The sequence below is a fragment of the Anabrus simplex genome, chromosome 2, assembly GCF_040414725.1.
Source record: "Anabrus simplex isolate iqAnaSimp1 chromosome 2, ASM4041472v1, whole genome shotgun sequence".
Taxonomy (NCBI): Eukaryota; Metazoa; Arthropoda; class Insecta; order Orthoptera; family Tettigoniidae; genus Anabrus; species Anabrus simplex.
Window position 1 is genome coordinate 892,111,455 of NC_090266.1, and position 27,955 is coordinate 892,139,409.

General features: G+C 37.3%; 1 protein-coding gene and 1 long non-coding RNA gene across 2 annotated transcripts in view; one reads left to right on the forward strand and one right to left on the reverse strand.

Moving 5' to 3' along the window:
- Positions 1-27,955, forward strand: part of LOC137498559 (uncharacterized) — a 143,491-nt gene that overhangs the window by 111,527 nt on the left and 4,009 nt on the right. Inside the window, exon 2 of the long non-coding RNA XR_011017842.1 lies at positions 8,328-8,372. This is a non-coding gene — a long non-coding RNA (uncharacterized lncRNA). The remainder of the gene's footprint in view (positions 1-8,327; positions 8,373-27,955) is intronic.
- Positions 1-27,955, reverse strand: part of LOC136864537 (protein MEMO1) — a 160,147-nt gene that overhangs the window by 67,189 nt on the left and 65,003 nt on the right. Inside the window, exon 5 of the mRNA XM_067141647.2 lies at positions 27,146-27,257. Coding sequence (XP_066997748.2) covers positions 27,146-27,257 — 112 coding nt within the window. The remainder of the gene's footprint in view (positions 1-27,145; positions 27,258-27,955) is intronic.

The following is a 27,955-nucleotide window of genomic DNA, read 5'->3' on the forward strand; positions in this document are numbered from 1 at the left end:
TGAATACCATCTTCAGGGCTGCCGACAGTGGGGTCCGAATCCACTATCTCCCGGATGCAAGTTCACAGCTGCGCACCCTAACCACACGTCCAAATCGCCCGGTCGTACCGAGTGTAACAGCCTTCCTGAATAGTTGCGGGAAGTAGCTGGGGAGTTAGATAACTTTCTTCTTTAGGGTGCCATTCCTCTGGTTCATAAATTTTCTGATATTACTGGTACGTAACACACTGGTCCATCATAGCATTCGAGCTATTCAATCCCTACTCTGAGGCACTTATTGAAATGATCAGTGTGCATATTTCACGGAATAATGGCAGAGGAGTATTCACTGCTGTCTGCGGCCTGGTCATTCCAGCTGTGGAACTCTGGACTGTTAGATCGGCACCGTAGTACTGTTCGTTAGAAGTGAGAAAATGTTCAGTTTTTTATTTAATCGACTATTTTATATGACAACATTGCTTTTAGTCGCTACATTCCTACTGACGTTTTTGTAATGACCTATATTTCCTGGCCGAGGCGGTAAAGGCGTACTCGGTTCGCCCAGAAGGACGAGGATTCTAATCCCCGTCAAGAAGTCGTAAAATCTAAGGAACTACGTTTCCACTTCCGGAGGTGCACATGGTCCTGAGGTTCACTCAGCCTACATCATAAATGAGTACCAGGCTAATTCCTGTGGTCAAAGGCGGCCGGGTTTAGAGCTAACCACTCTACCCCACCAAGTGCCGAGGTTACGGATGGTGGAAGCCTTTACCTTCCACCCCTCCCAGGGCCTTCATTGCCTGTACGGAGATGACTCTCTCTCTCTGTGTCTCTTTATCTGATGTTGACTTCAGTTAGGAAAGCCACAAAGTCAGTCTTTCTTAGAATCCCGTAGCGAAGCACGGGTACATCAGCTAGTTTATAATACAAATATAGTTGGACCGTTATTGGACATTATAAATTTTCCAGCTAACTCATTCCTGGTTGCCAGTGTTTCACCCCAGTATGCTAAGTTGGGCTCATCAGTTGGTAAATAGCACATTTACCAAGATGCATAATACTGTAGCATGGGAAATTCACAATGTGCGTTGGAAGGCAAAGGCAACATGAGTCTGAATGCTAGCATAGAGTGAGGTCAGGGTCGAGGAACTACTGACAGAGGTTCAATCAAAAGATATACACAGTGGTGGTGGTGGTGGTGGTGGTGGTGTTTACACACATCAAACTTATACAGTCACCTACCAAACAAAAGGCATTCTGTGCAATGTTGAAGTAGTACTTCAAAAGTAATGCAGCTTCCAGTTTTTTGACACCCAAAACCAAACAAATCACTTCAACTGTAATACAACAGAAACACAAATCACATAAATGCAAGTCTGCACCCAATGAAGATGATTCTAAGGGATTCTGAAACAGAAGATGAAAGTGTAAAAGGCAAATTTGAGTTAAAAAATGAACAAAAGTCAGAAGAGATTAATGTGTTTCAAATAAGGAAAATTAAGAACAGACTCAACAATTAAGAAGGTAAAAGAGATAAAAGGAAATGTGCAATAGATTTGTCAATAGTTATATTTATAATATTTATGAATAATGGAAATGAGCAATGAATAAACAACTGAATGTTTAAATCAAAATTAAATCTGGAAATTAGCAGAAAACTGGAGAATAACATTTTTATTTATAATTTTGCTTACGTAGCACGGACAAAGACAGGTCTTATGGCGATGATGGGATAGGAAAGGCCAAGGACTGCAAAAGAAGCAGCCATGGCCTTAATTAACCCATTAGCGCCTAGCGTTGCCAAATGGCAACGACTTTCGCACCTTTTTCTTTTAATGCTGTAGGCAACAAGAAATAATCTGGAAGATTGTGGTGTCATCCGACAGTTAGAGAAGGGTTTGTAGAATCTAGTAATCATGTTTATTTCGTTTTAAAATCTATTGTTGTGACATAAAGACTGGTGGACTCTTGGTTATTTTAAGATTCCTACAAAATGGCTGCCGGCTTCACGTAAGAAGGATATAAAATGTATAAGTGAAGTTCTTTCATTGGATTATGTTTACAATAGTGTTGTGCACACTTCATTATATATGTTGTAAGCATTTGAAACAGTACGGGCGCACAATGCCATAGTAGTGCTTGTTGAATCATTAGCGTTGCCATATGGCAACGCTAGGCGCTTATACTCAGTAAAATAGCTGCAGCTGTCAGATCATGATACTTTATACTGATTCATACATCTTCATTTCAGGAAGGGATTTTCCCTTTTAGAAGCACTGGATGTGCTACTGACTGAAGATCTCGATGGTGATATTTTTGTGGAACCGCACTATGTAAATGTACTTACAGATGAGGGCTCCTGCTGATGAAGATGATGGTGGGCTTGTTGATAATCTCTCTCTCGAAAGTTATGTGTCAGTGCTGAAATGAAGCTTGTAAATAATGAAAGAATCGGGATTAGTTACGATGGTGAAGGTGTGTTACCAGAGGATGGAGTGCCTTTTCTGTCTACTGATGCAAGATCTGTTTCAATACCCGATGCTGCGAAAGAGCAGATAACTGATAGAGGAAATAATAAGTCAAATAAAAAACCAAGATAGACTGATGGGGCTGATTTCAATATTGGGTGACTGTTGACATTTCCGGAGCCTAGTTATAACAAGTGAAAATCCATGACTGTTGTTGACATTTTTTAATTGTTTACAGATAACCAGCTGATCGAACATTTAGTTCGAGAGTCTAAAATGTATGGGGTGTTCTTAAATTGTACGGACCCACAAATAACTTCTGATGAAATTCGTTGCTTTGTCGCCATACTTTTCATTTCTGGATATAATAGGTTGCCCTCCAAGCATTCTTATTGGGACACGAAGGATGATATGAAGACAGTGAAAGATTGTCATTCTCTATCTCTGTGGCTAACACGCAAGTACTGAGGGTGGGCTTTTATATGCCTCCGAAAGTATAGACTAATAGTTTGTAACTGCATCTGAAGTTCTTCTTCTTCTTCTTCTTCTTCTTCTTCTTCTTCTTCTTCTTCTTCTTCTTCTTCTTCTTCTTCTTCTTCTTCTTCTTCTTTTTGATTTTATTCTATTGTTCCAGTGAGTGTTTTATTTTGACAGGCAATGAACTGTACATATGTGTCTATAAACTGTAAACAAATATTTTCTCCTTTGTTCAATAATTCTATTTTTTTTACCGTGATGTGAATAAAAACTGATATTCCATATTCTTACAATAAATAATGCTAAGATATTTCAACATTGTTATTGCACGAAAATGAAAAAAAAACCACTTTGCAACCTAAATTCGACTTTCAAAACTCACTGTTTAAAAATAGGTAGTGCAAGCGCCTAGCGTTACCATATGGCAACGTCAAATATCTTATGACCTAGCGACTCCAAAATTCTGAAACTTGTTTTATTAGTTTATTTTGGTCTCAAACATGCGGCAAAACACAGTAAGTAAGCAAATCTCAGAAAAAAATTAATTCAGGCACTAATGGGTTAAGGTACAGCCCCAGCATTTGCGTGGTGTGAAAATGGGAAACCATGGAAAACCATCTTCAGGGCTGCTGACAGAATAAAATTTTAGATGCACAGTGGGTTCATAAAAAGAAGTCAGAAAGCAACTTTAACGTGATATTATGAGAGGCTTTCAACAAATATAAATTTTACAGATATTGGCAGCTAGTTGTGCACTTAGCTTTTTTCTTTTTTTTTAATAATTTGCTTTACGTTGCACCGACACAGAAAACCAGCTTTCACTTTCAAGCAACGTAATTTTCAGATAATGATTTATGAGTAAAAAGAACAGTTAGAGAGAAAGGTTACAGAGTGACCCACATATTCTGGCCACCACACGACAAAATCCCAAAAGATTATCATGTCTACTAATAGGCCGTGAATGCATCAATCTAAGTAAAATACTCGTAATTGTAGACAAGCATGTTGATATTGTAGAGGAAGAAATTAAATTAACTAGTTTCAACAGAAATAGGCCTATATAAAGCACAATGATATTATAGAGAAAAATGTCCTCTTTCCTCTGGCACTGTCATCTTTTTTAAATAGTTTTTAAAAAATCAATATATATCTGGACACCCTAGATGGTCAATTTCCAGGTAAACTGAAACCCCTATGAAAAAATAATTTCATACAGAACGAATTATTCAAATGATTTAACACTTTTTTCCCATAAGACAAACTTTTCCTGGTCAAAAGCTCAAAAAATTCTGCACTTAATGGAATTTTAAATACACAATTTTCTGATTTAGGTTTTCAAATCACTCCCATTGTGCCCATGCAAGTAACAAGTAATTGGACTATTAACGTAACGTCCTTTTACACAAGGAGTGCGACCAAACTGCGTTGCCCCCAGATATCTTATATCCCCTTTTCATACTAGGCTATGGGCATGGGGTCTCTGTCTGATGCAGTGGGCACGAGGGAAGGAGGTCTGGGTAGGCATCAATGGTCGGAGGAATTTATAACTGTCCACCAACCGCCATACCATCTGCCGACCCTAAAAATGATTGAATTACAACAATGACCAACCTTGCAATGGTAAGGTAACGCTGAGAAAACAGACATCTTGAGTACACTTTTTACTCAAACTAAATGACACCAAATTTCCCTTTTGGATAATCAAATGATCATAAATATTTTTCAATAAATGAAACTGAAGTTGATAATGTTTAAATTTTTTGAATCACTTCACAAAGATAGGCACAGATGTTTCTTATTTCCTCTTAGTCATGCCATCCATCAATACTTCACCATCACAGCCTGCAAAATCACATAGACCATCTGTAGTCTAACACCCCTCTTGAATAATATGTCTCTCAGTCCTGGCCATCCATGAATACTTCACATCACAGCCTACACAGTTATTATGTAATGCTGCATCACACATGTTGTATGTTAATTTTGTGCTGCAAATTTTCAGATGCCCGCAGTCATAAGACATATTTATGTCAAATGATAATTGTCTGTCTGTTAGGTCATCAGCCCAGAGGCTGGTTGGATCCTCAAATTGCACCACCAAAGGTTATGCGGTTATAAGGAAACCGCAAAAACCAGTGGCAGCACCAAAATGAGGAGTACTAGGCAAGACAAGGAGTGAGGTAGTTTGCCATTGCTTTCCTCAATGGGTCAGAAAGTGCTCTTGCATCACGACTGACCCTATGAGCAACACCTTTCATAACACTCATGCACTAGTCATGCTCTGAATGTCATTACTCAGTACCACCCATACCCCAGCAGCTTCCATATTGTCACAGCCATGGATGAGACTGGGACTTCGGTGGAAGCTACACTTTACTCTGGCCTGTGCCAAGAGATGGATACAAAAGTATTGTATCCATCAAGAAATGGCATTAAAATCAGCACTCTATCACGGAGCTACCAGTATAAATTACTTCATAACAATGTTGCTGAAAACATCAGGAGCTTGAGATAATACATACTGCCTCGCGCTCTGACTAGTGTGTTCAATTGGACATCACTATGCCAGTGCCGCTTAGTGTGACAAATGCTTTACATTGAAGTAATATGCAGGAGTGGTGTGGGGAAGTGCACAACTAGCTGCTGGCACCTGTGCATGATATTGGTTCACAAGTTGCTAAAATGCAAACACTGAAAATTTTGTTGTCATTCTGTTGTCAAAATGGTCTAATTGTTGAAAAATATGATGTAGAAGCAGCCTTGTTAAATGCTAAAGTTTCTTCATAAATATATACAAAATAGTCTAGAGGTTATAAAGATACAGTAAGTTAGGACAGACAGAGTTTGTAAATTAGAAAAACTATAATGTGGTTTGAGAGAAAGACCTACAGCACGGTATGATTGTTTTCATGTTTTCTTGAGAAAGTTAGGTTTTGAAAGAAGTGAATATGATTGTTCATATGTTATGAGAGACAGAGATATTATTAATACAATATGTAAAGGGAGGTAAGAATTTCATTGTGATGGGAGACAAGAAAGCAGCAGTAGGTCAAGGCAGAAAAGGTACTATAGTACAAGAATTCAGACTAGGACAAAGGAAGGAAAGATGAAGTCAGCTGGTAGAATTCTGCACCAATCGCAATTTAGTATTTGCTAATACTCAACATCACAAATGACAGCCGTATATGTGGGAAAGAATCAAGTAGACTTCATTACGATAAGGTAGAGATTCAGGAACCAAATATTGGGCTGCAAGACCTTCCCAGGAATAGATGTGGACTTGGTGGTCATGAAATGCCATCTCATGTTGAAGAAACTGAAGAACGGAAAGAATGCAAGACAAGTTGAAGGAAAAGAGAGTGAGGGATTGTTTCAAGGAACATGATGCACAAGAACTAAATGAAAAGGCTGAAGGAAACATAATAGATGACGAGTAGAAAGTCTTGAAGAGTGAGATCAGTATGGTTGCTGAAAAAAGTTTAGGAAGGAAGGCAAGATCAAGTAAACAATCAGCAGATAATTCAGGAAACCTGATTGAAAAATTATTTGGAAAAAAAAAAAAGAGGTGAAAAATTATTTTAAAATGAAAAAAAATGAGGAGGGCAGTTAAAGGAAGTAGAGAGGGAGTGCAGGACAGCTAAGGAAGAATGGCTGAAAGAGAACTGAAAGGATGTTGAAGATTGTATGGTTATAGGAAAGGTCGATGCTACATAAAGAAGAATCGAGGAAACCTTTGGAGAAAGAATAATTAGGTGCATGAATATTAGCTCAGGTTAAAAACCACCTCTAGGGAAAGAAGACAAGGCAGAAAAGTGGCACTAACATATTCAACATTTGTATCAAGGGAAAGAAGTAGATGAAAAGGTTCTGGAACAAAAGTTTGTTGATGCTGATGAAATGGGAGACCCAATATTCACATCAGAATTCGACAGAGCTTTGAGTGATTAAAGTAGGAACAAAGCACCTGGAACTGATGGCATACCCTAAAAATTACTAACTATCCTAGGAGAAACTGATATGGTGAAGTTATTCAATTTAGAGGGTAAGATGCATGATACAGGAGAAATGCCATCTGATTTAAAAAAAAAATATAGTGCACCATGACTTAAGTATCTCATGCTTGCATAATTTTAACACGTATTATTCACAGAAGAATGGAAAGACAAGTTGAAGATTAACTGGGAGATTTTTTTTTTTTTTTCTTTTTTTACAATTTGCTAGATGTTGCACGGACACAAAAACAAGACTTATGGTGATGATGTGACAGGAAAGGGCTAGGAGTGAGAAGGAAGCGACCATGGCCTTAATTACAGTACAGCCCCAGATATGGAGATTGTTTGCACATGGAGTACTGTTAACGGTGACATTTCTAGTAACTTCCTGTACAGCAAAAACATAGCTTTTGAGACTAAAGTGATGATATGGTAGACACAAATACAAATGAAATGGATAACAATACCCTACTTTTAGAATAATGGAAAGGAACAAGCAAGTACAAATTAATTCACTTTTCACACTTTTATTAAAGCAAAAGGAACACAACAGGATAAAGACAATGGCAGGTCAGTGTTTTTATCCTATTGTGTGTTCCTTTTGATGCTCCTATCAAATATTTCATCTCTATTTCATTTGCAAGCAGAAAGCAGCAGCACATCAAGACTGGACCTAGACAAAAAACAAAGTATCATTAGGAGAGTAGAGCAGAGGCTGGCTCCATAATGCTCCTGAAGTAATTTTCTGAAAAATATTTTTTAAATTAAGAATAAGTTAAGAATAAATTCAACATATTCACTATCTGAATGAGTATATCAGGATGAGGTATAGAAGATTTTAAGATTCAATATTGCATTAGTGAGGATTTACAGCAAAGACAGTGCAATGTACAAGAGTAATCTCTACACCAGAGTAGGAAGTAGAATGGACAATTATGGAAAGGTAATGGATAACTTTTTAAAAGATACAGAAACTAATAGGCATTTAAATGCTGATTGTACATTGGCACTAAGATGAGATCAGCTTTTGTAAATATGTTCACCAATCATGAGGGCAGTCACTACTATATTATTCATTATACTGTTCATAGGCACATGGGTTCCAGACTGACACTGTATTATACATTATACTGTTCATAGGCACATGGGTTCCAGATTGACAATCTCCTGAAAACCTTGGCATTAATTCAGCAACATCACTGAAATTTGTACAGCTGTATCACTAAATATGTGCAATGTACCAGCTGCAGTTTCAGAACATGTAATTTTCAGCCCATAGCTAAGGGTGTATTAATGTATTTCTGTAGTACACCCTATGAAAAAGATATAATAGTAAGACACGTACTACAGTATAAAGTGTAGTCCTACATATTGCTTAGTCATAAACTGTTCAGCTTTCCTATTATTTCAGAGAAAGCAGTATCAACAGAATCAGTATAACCAGTACAGTATGGAGGTAAGGTATATAAACTCTTCCTAGCAACACTGTAATTTCTTAATTATTATTTTTTTATACCACTATATTAGCAATTAACATTTTTAGAAAAGATATATAATGATTAATTTCATGAAAAGAATTAAGGAACATACTCAGACAATTAATTAGTTCTTCAAACAGTATCTTTTATAACAAATACACCACATTTCTCCTGAAGACTACTCCAATTAAGCAATTACTAATCTTCTTAATAACTCATTCTTTCAGGAACCTATCTTAAAAGTCATAACCACAATGTAATTCACACTTTTATTACAGAAGTACTCCCCAGTCTGACCACGGACTAGCTCCTATCATTTACAGCGACCCAACCAGGACCAACTACAACCTATCAGACCTTAATGCAGAATCCAATACAGCGGAATCATTGAGCCACTGTCTGCTGTGGGACGCAGCTGGGCATTAATTCCTAATAATATAACTAACGCCGATAATGTTCAAAATATTCATAAAGAAGAATTAGTATATGATATTTAAATCATGTTTCCATAGTTAGAAAATACAAAACTGTTTAAAATAATATAACAAAATCGAAACAAGTATTCCACCACCGCACATAACCCTACACCAGTACATTTGACAATGAACAATGGCAATTAATATTCGTTGGTAAAACAACAACACACAACACATTACAAGAAAAACACATCATTTTTTTTTTTTTTGCTAGGGGCTTTACGTTGCACCGACACAGATAGGTCTTATGGCGACGATGGGATAGGAATGGCCTAGGAGTTGGAAGGAAGCGGCCATGGCCTTAATTAAGGTACAGCCCCAGCATTTGCCTGGTGTGAAAATGGCAAATGCTGGACCTGTACCTTAATTAAGGCCACGGCCGCATCCTTCCAAAACACAAATCATCCATATCCGTGAAATGATGTATCAAAATCAAATCATATCAAAATCTCTTTATTTGCAAATGAGGTGTCTACCTCGGTGGCAAATGGTACACTAAAATACATTATTGTCAAGCACTAAATTTTAAATTAACAGGAGACGAAGAAAATTTTCCTAGAATACAATATTATACAATTAACGCTAATAATTTTTTCTATTAAACACACACATCATCCTTAATAAATTTATATTGTTTACAAAATTCTACTTATAATATCTTACAAACATAGTCAACTCATATACAGTACGGTATGTGAAATTACTTCTAATAATATTATACAACTGGTATAAGATTAAAATTAACACTGAATTTATTTACATATTTATATTTTACCCATTTTGGAACCTAAGTAGCATAACGACCTGCTGCGTCTTAACCAGAGCCCCTTTTGCCACCACTTTTCAGAGTTCCTGAAGGGCCTTCACAGCTACCGTAGCGGTCCCAGGGCCCTCGAAGTCCCCACTGTACTTCACCCCTACAGGCAGTCCCCTACTTGGGCTGTCCAAACTCCTTAGACCAGGGGATGGAATTAATTTAATCACACACATTTATTATTTACAATATCCTGCACTGGTCAAATGCCCTCTAACATTTAATTTATTATCTCTGTTGTTGTTTATTCTCTTCTTGAATATCTGTACAGATTTTGGAAAAGGATCAAACACTACCCCTGGTAAACTGTTGCACTCCTTCACGCCCTTCCCAATGAAAGAAAATTTACCCCAATCGCTTCTGCTAAAATTCCTTCTAATTTTGTACTTGTGGTCAGTTCTACCAATATAATTATTTTCCAACCGAAGCCTCTCACGGATATCTCCCCATGCTTCTTCTCCTGTATAGGCTCTATATAATCCTATAAGTCTAGTTTTCTCCCTTCTCTTACTTAAAGTTTCCCACCCAAGTTCCTTTAACATTTCTGATACACTACTCTTTCTCCTGAAATCCCCTGTTACAAACCTTGCTGCTTTCCTCTGCACACCATCTAGTTCTTTTATTAGGTATTCTTGGTGAGGATCCCAAACACTGTTTGCATATTCCAATAATGGACGAACCATACTTAAGTAACTTTTTTCTTTTAATTCTTTGTTGCATCCTTTAAGTAGTCTCATTATGACATGTAACGATCTGTATGCTTTCCCAACAATGTCATCAACATGTCCCTTCCAGTGCAAATTACTTTCAAATCTCACACCTAAGTATTTGCACTTGCCATCTTTTGGGATAACTACCTCATCCAAAGTATATTCAAATTCAGTTTTAAAGCTTCTGTTTGTAAATGTTGTAACAGTTGATTTGCCTCCATTAATCTTCATATTATTTTCTTCAACCCATTCTTGGATACTGTCAAGGTCCCTTTGTAATTCTGAACAATCCTCAATGTTATTTATTTCCCTATAAACAATTATGTCATCTGCATACAATCTTATTTTCGATGTTATATTGTTCCCTAAATCATTTGCGTATATTAAGAAAAGTAACGGACCGATTATACTACCCTGTGCAATTCCCTTCCAGACTTTCTCTTCTTGTGATATATTATTTCCTACTTTGACTTTCTGAACCCTTGAATTTAGAAATGTTCTTATCCAACGTATTGTACCGGTAACGGCGGTACAGACTAAGCCCCGTTATGAAAATCTTAAACTTACGTGTTATGCTCCGGTCCGCTTACGAAGAACTGACCGGGCAGCGAGCACCAGCTGCGCGCGTGTGACGTAGTGAGCGGGTGACGTCACAGCCTGCCTCGCTGCACTCCACAGCCTGGATTGATGCAGAATGTTCTACAAGTTTCGGATCAAATATAAATACGTGCTGCTTCGCTCAGCAGATCAGAGTGTGTCAGTGTGTCAGTGTGTGTTACAGCTTGTTATAGTGAGCAGCAGTGCGCTGCAGAATATGATACCAGTTTGCGGCCGGGATTTCTATAAGCACACTAGACTGTCGTATTCGCGCAGTCAGTTCGCGGGTGTGGTAACCGAACGTGAAGCCGCTGCTAAGTTTCAAGTTCGTGGACTTTAATATAGTCATGCTGAATGTGGACTTATTCAGATTTCCTTATATTGTGACAACCTTTTACTCTGATAGGACGTGAGGTGAATTGTGTATCGTCTGGACATTATTTATTGACTGTTACTCTATACGAGTGTCCAAGACCCGCAAATATCTTCGAGTGTTCGAAATTGAAATTTGATGGACTTAAAACTGATTGCTCCTTGCCGAGAACTCGATACTTTAAGTTATAAACTGTATTTAATCCAAATTTAAATTACCAATCCGTAAATTGTGTCGACATTTTTAAACTGTGCAGGTGTGAACAGCGCATCTCTATTTTAATGAACAGTGCATTTCTACTCTAATGAACAGTGTATTTCAATTCTGGGCACATTTAGTTTATGAACAGTCAGTACACAGTTAATTTCGTCTTTTGGTTTCAACACGTGAACGAGTTTGATTCACGAGCGGAACGTCTTTATTTCATTTAAATTGAACAGTGCTTCAATGAACTAAGTAATGTGACATTACTTCACGTTGTAATAGGTGCAACGAACTTTAAATAACTTTAAACTGGACAATCAGTTCCGAGTGGACTTTACTTTGTGAATGTTTCTTTCACTTGACATGTGAAAAAGTTAAGTGACATTTCACCGAGACATTTTGTGTTTGGACTTTGTCAAAAGCATTTATAAACACTCTATCATCTGTGCAGAAGCAGCCGTTGCACTAACTCGCCCCAGAGCTGAACGATGTTCATTTATGTTCACCATTTACAAGGACTACCTCGACGCCATGGATCTTCAAAGCACCGAATAGATCTTCTAGAACTTCCATCGGGGGACGAATGGTGGTTCGTTGCTATGGAATGTGGAGCTGCCGGAATCCAAGGACATCGCCAGCCATAGGTCAAGGATCGTTTTCGACTGTATATGCTGTACAGAGGTGATATTAATTTAAATTTTTTAATAAACTCTGAAACACAAGTTTTTAAGATTTCTGTTAACAAACCCTCTCCCTCTGTGTGCACTTCAGCGACTGGTACACGCCCTGTGTCTCATCTCTACCAAAGTACCAAATTTACTGTTACAGTATAACCCTTACATCCAATCCTATTCCCTCCAATTTCTTTAATAATATTCCATGTTCCACTCTATCAAAGGCTTTGGAAAGATCTATGGCTATGCAATCTAAATGGCCTCCTGAATCTAACTGATCTGATATGTCCTGCTGAAATCCCACCAGTTGTGCCTCGCAAGAAAATTTCTTTCTAAATCCATACTGGCTCCTCATGAACTAATTTTTATCATCACATATCCCTCTGATGTACTTTGCTATTAAACTCTCCAGTATTTTACAAACTATACTGGTCAGGCTGATTGGTCTGTAGTTCTCTGGTTTCCTTTTATCACCCTTTCCTTTATAAATTGGTATTATTATAGATTCCTTCCATTCCTTTGGTATCACACTATTATTTATGACATAGTCAAAGAGAAATTTTAAATAAGGCACTATATACCACCCCATTGTCTTTAATACCTCCCCAGTAATTTGATCACTTCCTGCTGCTTTTCCTTGCTGAAGCAGTTGGATTTCTCTGAAAATATCTTCATTTGTGAATGAGAAGCTTCTTGTTTCCCTCTGTGTCTCTCCCAGAGATCTTCTGTTACGGTTTCCAAGTCCTGACAATCTTCTACTGAATCTCTGAATTCCCTACTAAAGAGGTTTGCTTTCTCAGTATCTGTTAAATAGTGTTCACCCCCTTCTCCCACCATTGTAGGAATTTGGATTCCTTTTCCTTTTTGATTCCTAATATATGAATACAGCTTTTTCCATTTCCCTTTGTGGTCATTACCCTCTTGAAGAATGCCATTCATATAATTCTCTTTTGCTTCCTTTTTCACTCTATTCAGTTCCCTCATTAGCTGTTTTCTACTTTCTCTACTCTCCCTACCTTCTTTGATTTTCCTGTTTACTATTCTACATTTTCTTTTTAATTTTCTTATTTCCCTTGTGTAATAAACAGGGTGTGAGGTCATTTTACCCTTCTTAACAGGTACAAATCTCTTCTCTCCTTCCCAAATGATTCCTTTAAATTTAGCCCAAAGTGTATCCACATTATTCCCTTCACTTATCCAACAACTGAATTGTGATTTAAGGTAAGTCCCAAATTCATCAACTTTAGTTTTTCTGTATAATTTCTTGTCTTTTGTGACCCTCTTATTAAGCATTTTTGGTACAAGTCCTACATCCATTATTACAGCCTTATGGTCACCTATTCCTTCAATTACCTCAGTTTTATCAACAATTTCCCATGGTTTAACCAAGAATACATCTAGCAAGTTATTGAGACGAGTTGGTTCTTGTACTACTTGTGTAAAACCTCCCTCCCAAATTAACTTATTTGCCAGTTTCCGTTCATGGGCTTCACTTGCAGCTCCATTCCATTCAACTTCAGGCAAGTTTAGATCTCCCCCGATTATTACCGTATCATTATTGTTTTTATGAGTATAATCTATTATTTTCTCAAATATTTCCATGTCTCTTTCCTCTCTTGCAGGCCTATATGTTCCTATAATTCCCACCTCCTCCATATTATCACAAACTAATTTTATCCCTAATATTTCATCCCTTTCATCAGTAAACCATTCATGCGAACAATAAGTTTCCTTCACCAGAATAAATGCCCCTCCTCCCTTTTTATCTCCTCGGTCTCTACGATAGACTGTATACCCTTCTGGAAATACTTCTGTATTACCCACCCCTTCTCTCAACCACGATTCCACTCCTATCACCACATCCGTCTCATAAGATTCCATCAATGTACCGAATTTTAATTGTTTATTTACTACACTCTGACAGTTTACCAAGAGCAATCTCAGACCTCCTTCCTCCCTAAAACTTGACTGTTGCAATTGGGTAACGTTTGACTCATGAGTTGAGAACTTCCCTGGAACCCAGATCCTTGTACATAGATCTTGATTTAAGGGTCTGGGTTTTCTGGCAAGTTTCCCTGTATGTGCCAGTTTAGTGGTATGGGTTTTCTTAAGTACAGATTAGTTTGCAAATCTCTGTTGATAATTGTAGCAATTTGTCTACAGAGAGTTGCTTTTCCATTACCATTTAGATGTAACCCATGTCTAGTGAACATTTGCCTGCCAAGACCTAAAGTATCTACTACATAGACATTTCTTACTTAATCTCTTGATTTTTATATTTACATCATGTACAGCTTTGTTCACACATGAGTCCTCTAAAAGGTCAAACCTGGGTGGCACATTTACTACAATTACTTTTGAGTCAGGTAGTTTGGAAATCTTACCTCTGAGAGTCGTAATTATTTCCTCACCTTCATTTGCAGCAATGTCATCTGTACCACTCACAATCACCACGTAATTGTCCTTCTCTAACACAGGATCACAACTTGAAAGGACGTCTTCAGTTTTGGCACCTGGTTTTATTAGTCCTAAAACCTCAGTCTCTGGATTCTGCAGCTCATCCTTGATGCCTTCTGCCATACCCCGCCCTTGACTGTCTGCGTAGAGATGAATCTTTGGCGATCTTGACTTTCGGTTGGTTTTCGTCTTCTGTAGCTTACCTCCACTGGATTGAAAATTATTTGGAAAACTTGGTGTGTCTTCTTCTGGAACTTGCTGCAATAACTGAAATCTATTTTGGCACTGCAAAGAGTTTTTTCCCGGTTTTAAGTTGTACGTAGTTTCTCCCATATGTTTAACATTAGGCCTAAAATGGCCACGCGTCACTTCCGTCCACGGCGATCTTTCTTCTCCAATGTCTTCTTTATCTTCCAGTTTCTTTATTCTGTCCTTTAAGCTTTCGCTTTCATTTTCATGTTTCAGAGCGCATAAGTCCTCTTGTAGCACTCCTAAAATCTTAATTATAGTTTTGTAAGTCTCTCTTTCTTGTTGTTCTGCCTCACTCTCAGTTTGTTTACACTCGGGACACAGCCACCCACTTTCTTCAATATCAGTCCTATTTACAATATTTGCACAACGAAAATGGTACCATTCATCACACTTACGACACAGAATCCCATTTTTAACTACTCTTCTGCATTTGCCACATTTTTCACTGCATCTTACACCATTATCTACTACGAATATCACAGACTCACACACAGTAGTCGCCATTAGATTCCAATAGATTCCAGCAATCAAATCTTCGGAGAAGAACGGTCTGTTCCCAAATGTTAAATGATTAAAAATTCTGTATGTGAAGCAAATTAAAAAGTGAATACTGAAAAGTACCCTCACAAGATATTCAGATTCAAAATGTGGAATGCAGGAATTGAGAGAAAAGAGAAAGTAAGATAACTAACTTGCCGTGGGGAAAGGGGTTGAATACCTTTTATGAGGATACTTATGTCTCAAACTGAAGATATTACATACATGAAAATTGGTATTTGGAATCTTCTTTGAAAATAAACGCGTATCTTTTTAGTTTTGGAAAATCCATTGAATAGGGGTTGAACAGGAGTGACAAATGGGGTGAATTTTAAAAAGAATATATGTAGGCCTATGATATATCTCAGACATGTAACATGTAACATGTAACTCAGTAAATAAGATATTCAGCAAGCAAGACTACTTTAAATATGCACAAGACTCACTAGCATAACCCTACAGCCAGTACACTTGAAAATAACAAAATTAAACCAACATTCGTTGGTAAATCACGTCTATGCACAACATATTACAAGATAAACACAAATTACACAGGACAATGAGAAAACAATTCTTAACAAATACACATTCACCACCTTAGTCCTATTTGAAATATACAATGAAAGGTGTATTTTTAAGAAAATCATAATCTATATATATAAAGTAACTTGTCCTAACTGACTGACTGACTCATCATCGCCGAGCCAAAACTACTGGACATAATGAAATGAAATTTTGAGGATGTAGGTGCTCGCTAAGGGAGGATTTTTGGATATTCCGTGGCTAAGGGGGTTAAAAGGGGGGTTAATTTTTCAAATGAGTGTATCTATATCTTAAAACTTTAGAAGTTTACAGATGTAAACATTGGCATTTAGAATCCCCTTTAAAAATAAAGATACATATATTTTTTTTGTTTTTGGGAAATCCCATTAGGAGGGGAGAAAAAGGGTGAAAAATGGGTTGAATGCTTTTAATGAGGTTACTTATATTTCAGAAACTGAAGATATTACAGAGCTGAAAATTGGTATATGGGATCTCCTTTAAAAATATAGAAACACGAATTTGGGGTTTGGGGGGGGGGGGAATCAACATGGGGACGGGGGTGGTGAAGTGAGGATACATATATCTTAAACCTGAAGATGTTACAGTCGTGATAATTGGCATTGGAAGCTCCTTTCTTAACAAAAAACAAGTTTTTTGGTTTTCGGAAAATTCACTTAAGGGGGAGGGTGAAACGAAGTGAAAATTTTTTATTTTTTTTATGAAGAAACATATCTCAAAAACTTAAGGTTACACACGTGAACATTTTTGCTTGGAAACATCTTAAAAAATAAAGTAACACGCATTTTTGGAAGGGGAGGGGGGAATCAACTTAACGGGCTGGGGTGAACAAGGAGTTGAATTCTTTTTATGAGGATACTTATATCTCAAAAACTGCAGATGTTCGAGGCATGAACATTTGTATTTGGAATTTTCTTTCAAAGTAAAGTAACGCGTGTTCTTTTGTCTATGGAAAATCCACTTAAAGGGGTGAATGAATTGAAAAATTAGTTGAATTCTTTGTGTGAGGATACTTATATCTCAAAAAATTAAATTGTTGCCCGGCTCCATGGCTAAATGGTTAGTGTGCTGGCCGTTGGTCACAGAGGTCCCGGGTTCCATTCCCGGCAGGGTCGGGAATTTTAACCGTCATTGGTTAATTTCCCTGGCACGGGGGCTGGGTGTATTTGTTGTCTTCATCATCATATCATCCCCATCACGATGCGCAGGTCGCCTACGGACGTCAAATCAATAGACCTGCACCTGGCAAGCCGAACCCGTCCTGGGATCTCCAGGCACTAAAAAGCCATACGCCATTTCATTTCAACTAAAAATGATAAAGACGTGAACATTGGCATTTGGAATCTCATTTAAAAATAAAGAAACACGCACCTTTGGGGATGGGGAATCAACTTAACGGGTAGGAATGGGGGTGAAAAAGGAGTTGAATTACTTTTATGGGTATAATTATATCTCAAAAACTGAAGATGTTACTTTTTTTTTTTTTTTTTGCTAGTTGCTTCACGTCGCACCAACTCAGATAGGTCTTATGGCGATGATGGGACAGGGAAGGGTGAGGAAGTGGAAGGAAGTGGCCGTGGCCTTAAGGTACAGCCCCAGCATTTGCCTGGTGTGAAAATGGGAAACCACGGAAAACCATCTTCAGGGCTGCCAACAGTGGGATTCGAACCTACTATCTCCCGAATACTGGATACTGGCCGCACTTAAGCGACTGCAGCTATCGAGCTCGGTGAAGATGTTACAGATGTGAAAATTAGTATTTGGAATCTCCTACAAAAATAAAGAAACACGCATCTGTTTTTTTTTTTTTCTTTTTGGAAAATTGACGTAATGAGTGTAGGTGTGAAAATAAGTATATAAAGAGTTGAAATACTTTTATGAGGATCCTTTATCTCAAAAATGGAAGGTTTTACAGACGTAAGGCATGAAAACTGGTATTTGAATATCCTTTAAAAATAATGAAACACGTATTTATTTATTTATTTATTTATTTATTTATTTTGCTTTTGAGAAGAACCAATTGAGGGGCTGAAAAGAATTGGAAAAGCGGGTGAATTTTTTAAATGAGTACTGGTGTATCTACATTATATGTCGTCCAGCTCCATGGCTAAATGGTTAGCGAGCTGGCCTTTGGTCACAGGGGTCCCGGGTTCGATTCCCGGCAGGGTCGGGAATTTTAACCATCATTGGTTAATTTCCCTGGCACGGGGGCTGGGTGTATGTGTTGTCTTCATCATCATGTGATCCTCATCACGACGCGCAGGTCGCCTACGGGTGCCAAATCAAAAGACCTGCACTTGGCGAGCCGAACCCGTCCTGGGATCTACCAGCACTAAAAGCCATACGCCTCATTCCATTTTACATTATATGTCAAAAACTTAACATGCTAGAGACAAGAAACTTGGTATTTGGAAGGTCCTTTAAAAATACAGGAACCTGTACCTTTTTGTTTTCGGGGGGTGAAAAGTAGTGAAAAATAGTTGTATTATTTTTTATGAGGATACTCATATCTTAAAAAATGAAAATGTTACAGACATGAAAAATTGATATTTGGAATCTCCTTTAAATATAGGGAAACATGTATTTATTTTTTGCCGTGAGAGAAGACTGTTTCTCACATTTCTGGTATATGTACATTTCATGGGATGCTGTAAATTACAGACTGACCACCACTTTAGAAATAATTTTATAAACTGGACTATGTCGCATGGTCGTCATAGCCCCATTTCTGGGGTAAATGGAACTCAAATTTTGGGTGAGTTTTTATACTACAGGAATTTTCAGATAGTCTCTTAGTACAATGCCAAGGAGCGACTACTCTGATCAAATTACGAAATCCATGCGAGCGAAGCCGTGGGTAATTGCTATTTATTGATAAAAACATTTGCTAACACTTTAATGCACTTTTTAATCATCGTTCTCAACTTCACACCACACTGACACCCATCATCAAGGTTACATACACTACTTTCAATTAACTGAAATCCTAACACTACCAGTGTCTCTCTTTGATTCTTAAACTTAAGAAATTCTGGTTTGCAACTGTCACTAATTAATACCTGGAAAAGTCTGAATACTTTAAAACACAGGGACACGACCATGAATGATGGATACTTCAAACCACCTCTCTTCACTAGATTAAAATAAATCATCATTTCCTTGTGACTATCCACAAAAAAGTCATTTTCAGCCTGCAACATTTTAATGCAGACATCACACTTTTTACATAATATTTCAATCACTTGGAAACTGGTGTAACTGGCAATGCAGACCAAAATCTACAGTGTTTCAAGGGGAACTGTGATGTGAACTACTTCCTCTAATGCAGGCTCTAACGCATCTTAATTATCAATAATTCCATCATGGCTATTGTTATAGACATTATGAGCAACGTTTTTCAAAGAAAATACCAAGTTTTGCAGACCTCACCTTCAATACACCTAACACTTTGAGCTTTCTTTCAGACTCATGAATTTGTTCCACAGAAAAATTATAAGTGCAACCACTCAATCTCCTGTAGACACTAAATCTTCCTTCTAAACTGTCTGCAATTTGGCAGTAAGCACATAAGACCAGTTCTATCATTAGGGTAAGAGCGTGTGTCAAAGCAGTGTACGTTTCACTTCCTTCTGTTTATGACGTGTGGCATAAATCTATGTATGTTTTTAAACATGTAAGGAATGAAAGTTTCATGTAATCAGGACCAGTAATTGGACTACCATCTTCATTTCTGGTATATGTACCTTTCATGGGATGCTGTAAATTACAGACTGACCACCACTTTATAATTAATTTTATAAACTGGACTGTGCCATTAGAAACATCCACACCTTGACTTTTAAGCAATTCCAAACCACAACATTCTTACGATCAAAGACTTCACTGCTAATGATACATTCTGTCTCTACTGTTGTTGGATACAGAGCCTTCCTAGATAAATTTGGAGCCATTTTAGTGATGATTTCTTCTCTGAATGAAACAACTTTTTATGGTCTGAAAATTTGGCTTCAGTAGTTGTACATTTACAGACTGACTCTGTGCGAACATCAACCATGACCACTTCACTTAAAACAGCAAATGTTTTAATGTCTGGTATAACAGATCAGTAGTTCTGGAGAGTATCTTATTTGATTAGTTGCAGAGAGCTCTAATGTTCTAGGACAAATTTTATTTTACTAGTTCTTTCTGCATTAAACTCACAGTATAACTCAATTGCATTTTTTTCAAAAGGTTCATGAAAAGAGAAAGTTTATCAGTGAGACCAGTTTTATCATCAGAGTAACTTGCGAGGTGACTTACCAAAGTGTCAAACTTCATCCATCTGTCACATTAAAGGTCTTCACAAGCATCAGATTCCAATATAAACCTAAAATGCTCTGTAGGCAAACACGTATTTTTGTTAAACACTTGAACTGCAAATGAACTTGAAACTTTAAAACTCACTGATGGAACGTTAATAAATAACTCATCATCCACCTTCACAAACGCCACAATCTTCCTTCACTATTACAGTTAATGGTTTAACGCATTTCTTCTGAACTTCTCAGATGAATGAGCTAAAATATATAATTTTGTCACTTTCATACCACTTACTGAAATAACCTCTAAAAACAACACCAACACATTAAAAATATCTACATAACCAATAAAAGGACACTGCAACACTATTTACCACACAAAAATATTCGGTGGATAGTTAAATCGAGAAATCTAGTAACAAGATAACCTCAACCAACCAAACACATGCGTGGTATAAACCAAATTGAATGTAAACATGGCCCCACATGCCGGCTACACGTTGCCCAATGTGGCAGCCATTTTGTTACGCATCGATATATGCATTCAGGTCTGATAATATTGTAGTTGGTCTTGAACCCCACTAAAGCCATAAATCCAGTGTTGCCAACTCTTAGAACAAACGAGCGTTGCTTCACGTCCGTAGGTGAAACCTTAAATTACCCTACACGTGTCCCCCGGGTGGTGCTAAGAAAGCAACGGCGAAGAGATGCGATCGAACTGTCTGAAAAGACCTCTCGGTCATAATGCACAGAGTAATAAAGAAACCGGTCCTTATCAGGACCCGGAAGTCTATAGCCGAAAAATCGGACCTTCAATTCGAATATGCCATCTTAACATCGAAGGCATCAGCAGAGCAAAATGTGAATGTCTAGCTAAAATTCTGAAAGATCAACAGATTGATGTCATTGCGCTACAAGAAACTCATACAGCCAATGAAATGCAACTAAGAACAAGAGGCAAGATCCCAGGCTTCAAGTTAGTGGCTCACAATAATCACGAGATGTATGGCTTAGCTACCTACGTGAGAAATAATATTACCAACTACGCAGTAGTTGACTGTAGCTCAAGTGATGACATTTTCACTGTCACAATTAAAATTAATAATCTAACAATAATGAACGTATATAAGCCACCAAACACAAAGTGGCCCACTCCTCCTCTACCATCCTTACAACACCCAACCGTAATCATAGGAGACTTCAACAGTCATCACACATGTTGGGGCTATCAACAAAGTGATCTAAATGGGGAGGCAATTGTTGACTGGATGGATATGGAAAATCTTAAACTAATCTACAATGCTAAAGAAAAAGGAACCTTCTTCTCTGTCCGATGGGGTAAGGAATATACTCCAGATCTTTCCTTCATAACCCAATCCCAAAACTCTCCAAACCAGATACTTCGCTCAGTTCTCAACAATTTCCCTCGTAGTCAACACCGGCCTGTCATACTCCGATTTGGCATGTATATTCCTGTCATTCGATCTTATCCGAAACCTAGATGGAACTTTAAAAAAGCTAATTGGAAAAAATTTACAGAACAAACTGATGCAAATATAAGATGGATTAAGCCAACCTTTAATAATTATGACAGATTTGTTGGAGTTATAAAAGGTGCTGCTCGGCGCTGCATTCCAAGAGGATGCCGTAAAGAATATATTCCTGGATGGACTGCAGAGAGCGAGAGCCTTCTTAAAGAATTTGAGGAAAATGGCAACAATGAAACAGCCACAAAACTTATTCAATCACTGAATGACAATAGAAAACAAATCTGGATCAACACTGTGTCATCTCTTGATTTTACCCACTGAAGTAGAAAGGCCTGGTCCCTCATTAGAAAGCTTGACTCATCAAAGCCAGCTGGTGGACAGAAGCTGAGTGTTAACATAAACGATCTAGCCAAACACATGATCTCTATCTCAAAGATCAATAGAGATAAACAAGTTGTAAGGGAAATCCGGTCAGCACTGAAACATAAAAAGCAATTAGCAAAACAACAATCATCCCAATTCTCTTGCCCGTTCTCAAGAGAGGAAACCCTAGAAGGCATCAAGAACATAAAATCCGGGAAAGCAGCCGGTATAGACGGCATCTACCCAGAATTCCTACAACATCTTGGACCTGCAACAATCACTTGGCTCACCAAATTCTTCTCCAATATTTTGGAGACAGGTAACCTTCCTTCATTATTCAAGAAGACCAAAGTAATATCGATCTTGAAACCCAACAAGGACCCTCTGAGAGTGGAAAGCTACAGACCCATTGCACTGCTAAGTGTGACTCTAAAGCTCCTGGAAAGACTAATATACAATAGGATTTCAGAAACCATCAATAATCTCCTTCCCACAGAACAAGCTGGCTTCAGACCTGGAAGAAATTGCGATGACCAAATTTTTGCTTTGACTTCTCATATTGAAAATGGATTTGAGAATCGGAAGATTAGTATGGCTGTCTTCTTAGACTTATCAGCAGCCTATGATACTGTTTGGCGAGAAGGGCTTCTGCTAAAACTTATCTCTGCCATCCCCTGTGTCAAGCTTACAAATCTCACTGGCAATATGATTAGCAACAGAAACTTTCAGATCTTCTCGGATGATGCAGTAAGCAAAATCTACAAACTGAATGATGGACTTCCACAAGGATCTGTTCTGGCACCCTTACTTTTCAACCTCTATACTGCTGACTTACCAGCAACTAAGTCCAGGAAATTTATTTACGCAGATGATATACCACTGGTTAGTCAAACACCAAGTTTTCCAGAAGCTGAACAAATACTTACAGCAGATCTAAAAAAGCTAGACACATATTTCCAAAAATGGTGTCTTCGTCCAAACCTCCAAAAGACTGTTGTATCTGTGTTCCATCTCAGAAATAAATTTGCCAACTACAAGCCTTCAATAACAATCAGAAATCAATCCTTACAGCATTGTCCCTTCCCAAAATATTTAGGAGTCACATTAGACAGATCCCTAACATATAAACATCATATTAACAACACAGCCGCCAAGATTAAAAGTCGGAATAATATCCTTCAAAAATTAGCCGGCACCTCTTGGGGCGCAAACAACCAAGTGTTGAGATCTACTGCTCTAGCCCTTTGCTATTCAGTTGCCGAATACTGCGCTTCAACTTGGCTGAACAGTGCTCATACTGCGAAGATTGATGCTCAACTAAATCAAGCAATGCGCATTATAACTGGTTGCATTCGCTCTACAAACGTGGCCTGGCTGCCTACACTCAGCAATATTCCACCGCCTTGCTTAAGAAGGTCTGAAGCTCTTCTAAAATTGTGGAAGAAGATCAGCCAGGACTCCAACCTCCCCGTTCATCAAGATATTAATCAATTTGCCCCTCCACGACTTAAGTCTAGATCTCCATCCTGGCGCGCTGCACTTACACTGGAAGAATATGGGTTCTCCATCACGAACGCCTGGTTACATCAATGGCAACAGTCTTCTGTTCCCAATCAACATCTTGTGACCCTACCTCATGTTCAACCTCCCGGATTCCATCTACCCAGACGTCAATGGAGGACTCTAAACAGGATTAGAGTCAATCAAGGAAGATGCGGCTATACTCTTTATACATGGGGCTGGCAGAAGTCTCCTGGGTGTGATTGTGGAGCTACCTCACAGACCATCCACCATGTAATTGTCGAGTGTCCACAGAGAGCATTTCAAGGTCCTTTGGAGGACATTCATAACGCAACTGAGGAGGCCTTAAAATGGATCAATGGACTTGATTTGGAACTATAGGCTTCTGTTTGTATATATTGTGTATATATTGCATACTTATTTATATAATCTTTCTGTGTACATCATACGATAAATAATAAAGAACAAAAATGTTGCTAGACATGGTTTTGAAAGTCGCCAGAAATTGCTAATTTAAAATACATCGTAATCCGATTTACTTTTGAAGATCATACCGAACAATTAGTAATATTTTGAATTTACTATAATTATTTTAAATGCTGTAAATTCCCTGTTAAACTGAGAAACAAGCACCTCCCCAGCAATTTTTGTGCATTATTTTTGGATGAGTCATAAATTACTAGATGGTTGGGAATCATAAAATACATTCTTACACATTTCATGTAAGTGGTCTGTTGTTAGAAATAAAAAATATTCAGTAAAGAACAGTGATAAACTTCTCATGGCATGTGATGAACCTTCCATGGAAGGCTTAAAACTAAGCTTCTGCTGTGTTGGATTAGTCGATTTAGCATAGGTATTTAACCATACGACAGTTTTTGTGGAAGACTTTTGTTGAGTCGGATTTGGGTCGGATTCCCTTCTTTTCGGTAACCCTGCAGACAGTTTCTTTTAAGCACTGACAAATACATAAATTTCTTTTCTATAAAAAGAATGCACTGGAGCAGTATGAGCAAATAATTGGCAATACAGAATACATTAAAAAAAATATTACATTCACTGCTACTCTTAAAATAATCCTACCTGATTTAAACACGAAAAAAATCACACCTCACAAACAAGAAATAAAATTAATTTAGCACACCACCACACTCAAACTACATATCACAAGTAGCTTCCTGAAACTCAAAAATTCAAATTTCAAGATTACATTCTATGAATGGCTAGAAGTTGCCTGTTTTGTCGCAGTTGCAAAGCCTTAAATTTTAGCCTCACTCAATGATCACAAGTTGCTAGATTAAGAGACAAGGTCGCCATGTTGGTGACACTGCATTACTCGTGCAGTAGGTTTATAAGTTCAGTGATATTATAAGCTCCTTCATTAACGAGGCTTTAACCGTTAACGATCAAGTCAGCAGCGTGTAGCATGAACATTTCCCTCTTCTGAATGGTGCCGGGCATAATGTTATTCATTTTTCACCTTTCTCCCGTATTCTTTTTCTCAAAATAAGAGGTTCCATTTGAAACTGAACTTAACTGTGATGGGAAGAGAGAGTACATTAGACCATGCACAGAAGAAAATCATAATGGAAGGTGATGGGAAAAGGCCTTCGGGACAGTAATATTACTTCACTGGAAAAAAAAATTGCCAATTTACTTTCGAAAATATGTGGGAGCTTTAAAAAATGTAAAAAGATGGACAGTAAATCCTAAAAGCGAAACGAAAAGGCATGGAATGACTTACTAAATTAATTCAATAGTCACTCTAATGTGACCACATCGTCAGATAAAAAAAAAAAAATAACCTGTACAACAACCCAAAAAGTAACAAGTAAAAGGAGGTTATTCGAAGGAAGCGATAGAAGACTGGAGGTGGTATATTTAATCCAGCATTTAAATGGATGACTCTGAAGATTGCTGTATTGATGATTATGCTTGTTGTTTTAAGGGTCCTAACATCGAAGGTTATCGGCCCCGATTACTGTATTAATCGGCAACCAAGTCGAGCCTCTCCGTAATGACAGTAATTTCTTTAGAATGACATATTAATGTCGTTATATGAAATGATGCTTTGGTTTTAAAGCATTCCTGTTATTGTGTAAGATATCTCTTTTGTACTATCATTCAGAGATTTTCAAGCTGAATTTTATTAACTGGACAGATCATTAATATCTACAGTAGCACAATCATATTAGAAATTAGGCCTACCATGTTATATATGGAGTAGGTTGCATGTGATTATGATCTCACTTCTTTTGAATTTGACTTTATATTTCAACACAAATGTTTCTTACATATGAATAAGGTAATGGGAAATTAGTTTATGTACCTATCTCTCTTCTACAGTTTACAATGCGTAACAATCTGAATGACCACTTTGCATAATATCTCGGTGCTGCAATTGAGAGCTTAAATGTTTTAACATTTTTTAAATAATATTTTGGAGAAGCCAAGGTGCTGGAATTTTGTCCTTCAGGAGCTCTTTTATGTGCCACTAAATCTACTGACATGAGGCTGACATATTTGAACACCTTCAAATACCACAGGACTGAGCCAGGATCAAACCTGCCAAGTTAGGTTCAGAAGGCCAGCCAGCACTCCACCATCTGAACTACTCAGCCCAGCAATGAAAAATAAAGAATTTACATTATTTCCTTTGTTACCAAATATAACTGTAACCTCTAAATCAAGGAACTGTACAGACATTCAAAATGGGCTAGTGGACGAGAATTTTCCATTATACCATTGCATGATTACACAAGATTTTAAATGTTTCAGATATACTGGTGAAAATCTCTGTAAGTAATGTAATTTCATGTGTTTTGCCAAGAAGAAAAAGGAAAATAAAAGTAATAAGAAGAAGAAGATAGAATTAACCATGTTCAACACAATATGCAAATACATAATCTTACAGGAGTGTCTGTATGAGCTTTTTTAGATGCCTCAAACATCACTCACATATTCTAAATTTATTAGTGTAATATTTGTTCTACATATCAATGAGAAGTATTGGAATAATCACTGAACTTGAGAGTTGATATATTTGTGTGAAAAGTCAATCAAAACCACAAGTATTTTCATGTTACTGGTGAGAGAGGTACAAACTGCACAAACTGCACCGCTTTTAGCATATGGCTTGGTCCCATATTTGAAGTAAAAACTGGTTTTGTTCTTTCAAACTTAAATCAAATATAATTTGAAAAATAAAAAAATTACCTTTGAAAAAATAATGAATATAAATTTGATCTAGTAACTGTTATGAGAGAATAATTCAAATATATTATATTTTAAAAATATTGTATGAAATGATTATAAATCATAGTTTACAATCTCATATTAAATAATCACCATGCCTCAATTTTGGACATCTTTATAACACACTCAAAAAATTTCATTGCAAATTCAATTTTCTTTCTCAACTTACTTCTCCATAACTCGAGCAATGAATGGTAGATGCATTTCAATGCTATGTTCATCCTCATCAACTGACATATTCATCCATTCAAAATGGCCAGTTGCCTCCAATTCTCTATATACTGTAAAATAACAAAAATACAGTTAAGTAACTCCTCCCCAAACAAAGAGAGTCTAATATAATGCTGCCAATATAATACATGAAACAGCTTAACATTTCAGACATAAATGATTTTAAAATTTGCACAAGTTTAGATCCTTCATAAACATGAGGGACATTAATGACATGTTGAAAACATTCCCTTTTTAAAAAAAAAAAATTTAAATTCATACAAGATGCCTCGAGGGAAAGAATGTCACAATAACAGCGCAAGATATAACAACATTCTGCAGGGGCCAATGGCCTAGATATTAGGGCCCTTTAAACAACAACAACAACAACAACAACAACAACCATCATCATCATCATCATCATCAATAATGTTCAATTTCATGATAGCATTACTTTCAACTTGAGAACAGGGTAATTAATTTCATAAATCACATTCAACCTTCAAGTTATAAGTGACAGTTGAGAGACTAGGAAGACAAATGTGCCTTCAGTATGGTACTGATATGGTTGTACTGCTGTTTTATGGGGTTGACTTATTGAGAGATATAGGTCAACAAATACAGTGATCATATGGACTTAAAGCAACTTGGACTGCATATGCATTTGTGAAGCTTTCCTCATGAATAATTTTGTTCAAACATTGCCCGACAAGTTAAAGGAGTATCCTAAGCCATCCTTTAGGTTGTGGACAACTTTCAACACTAACTA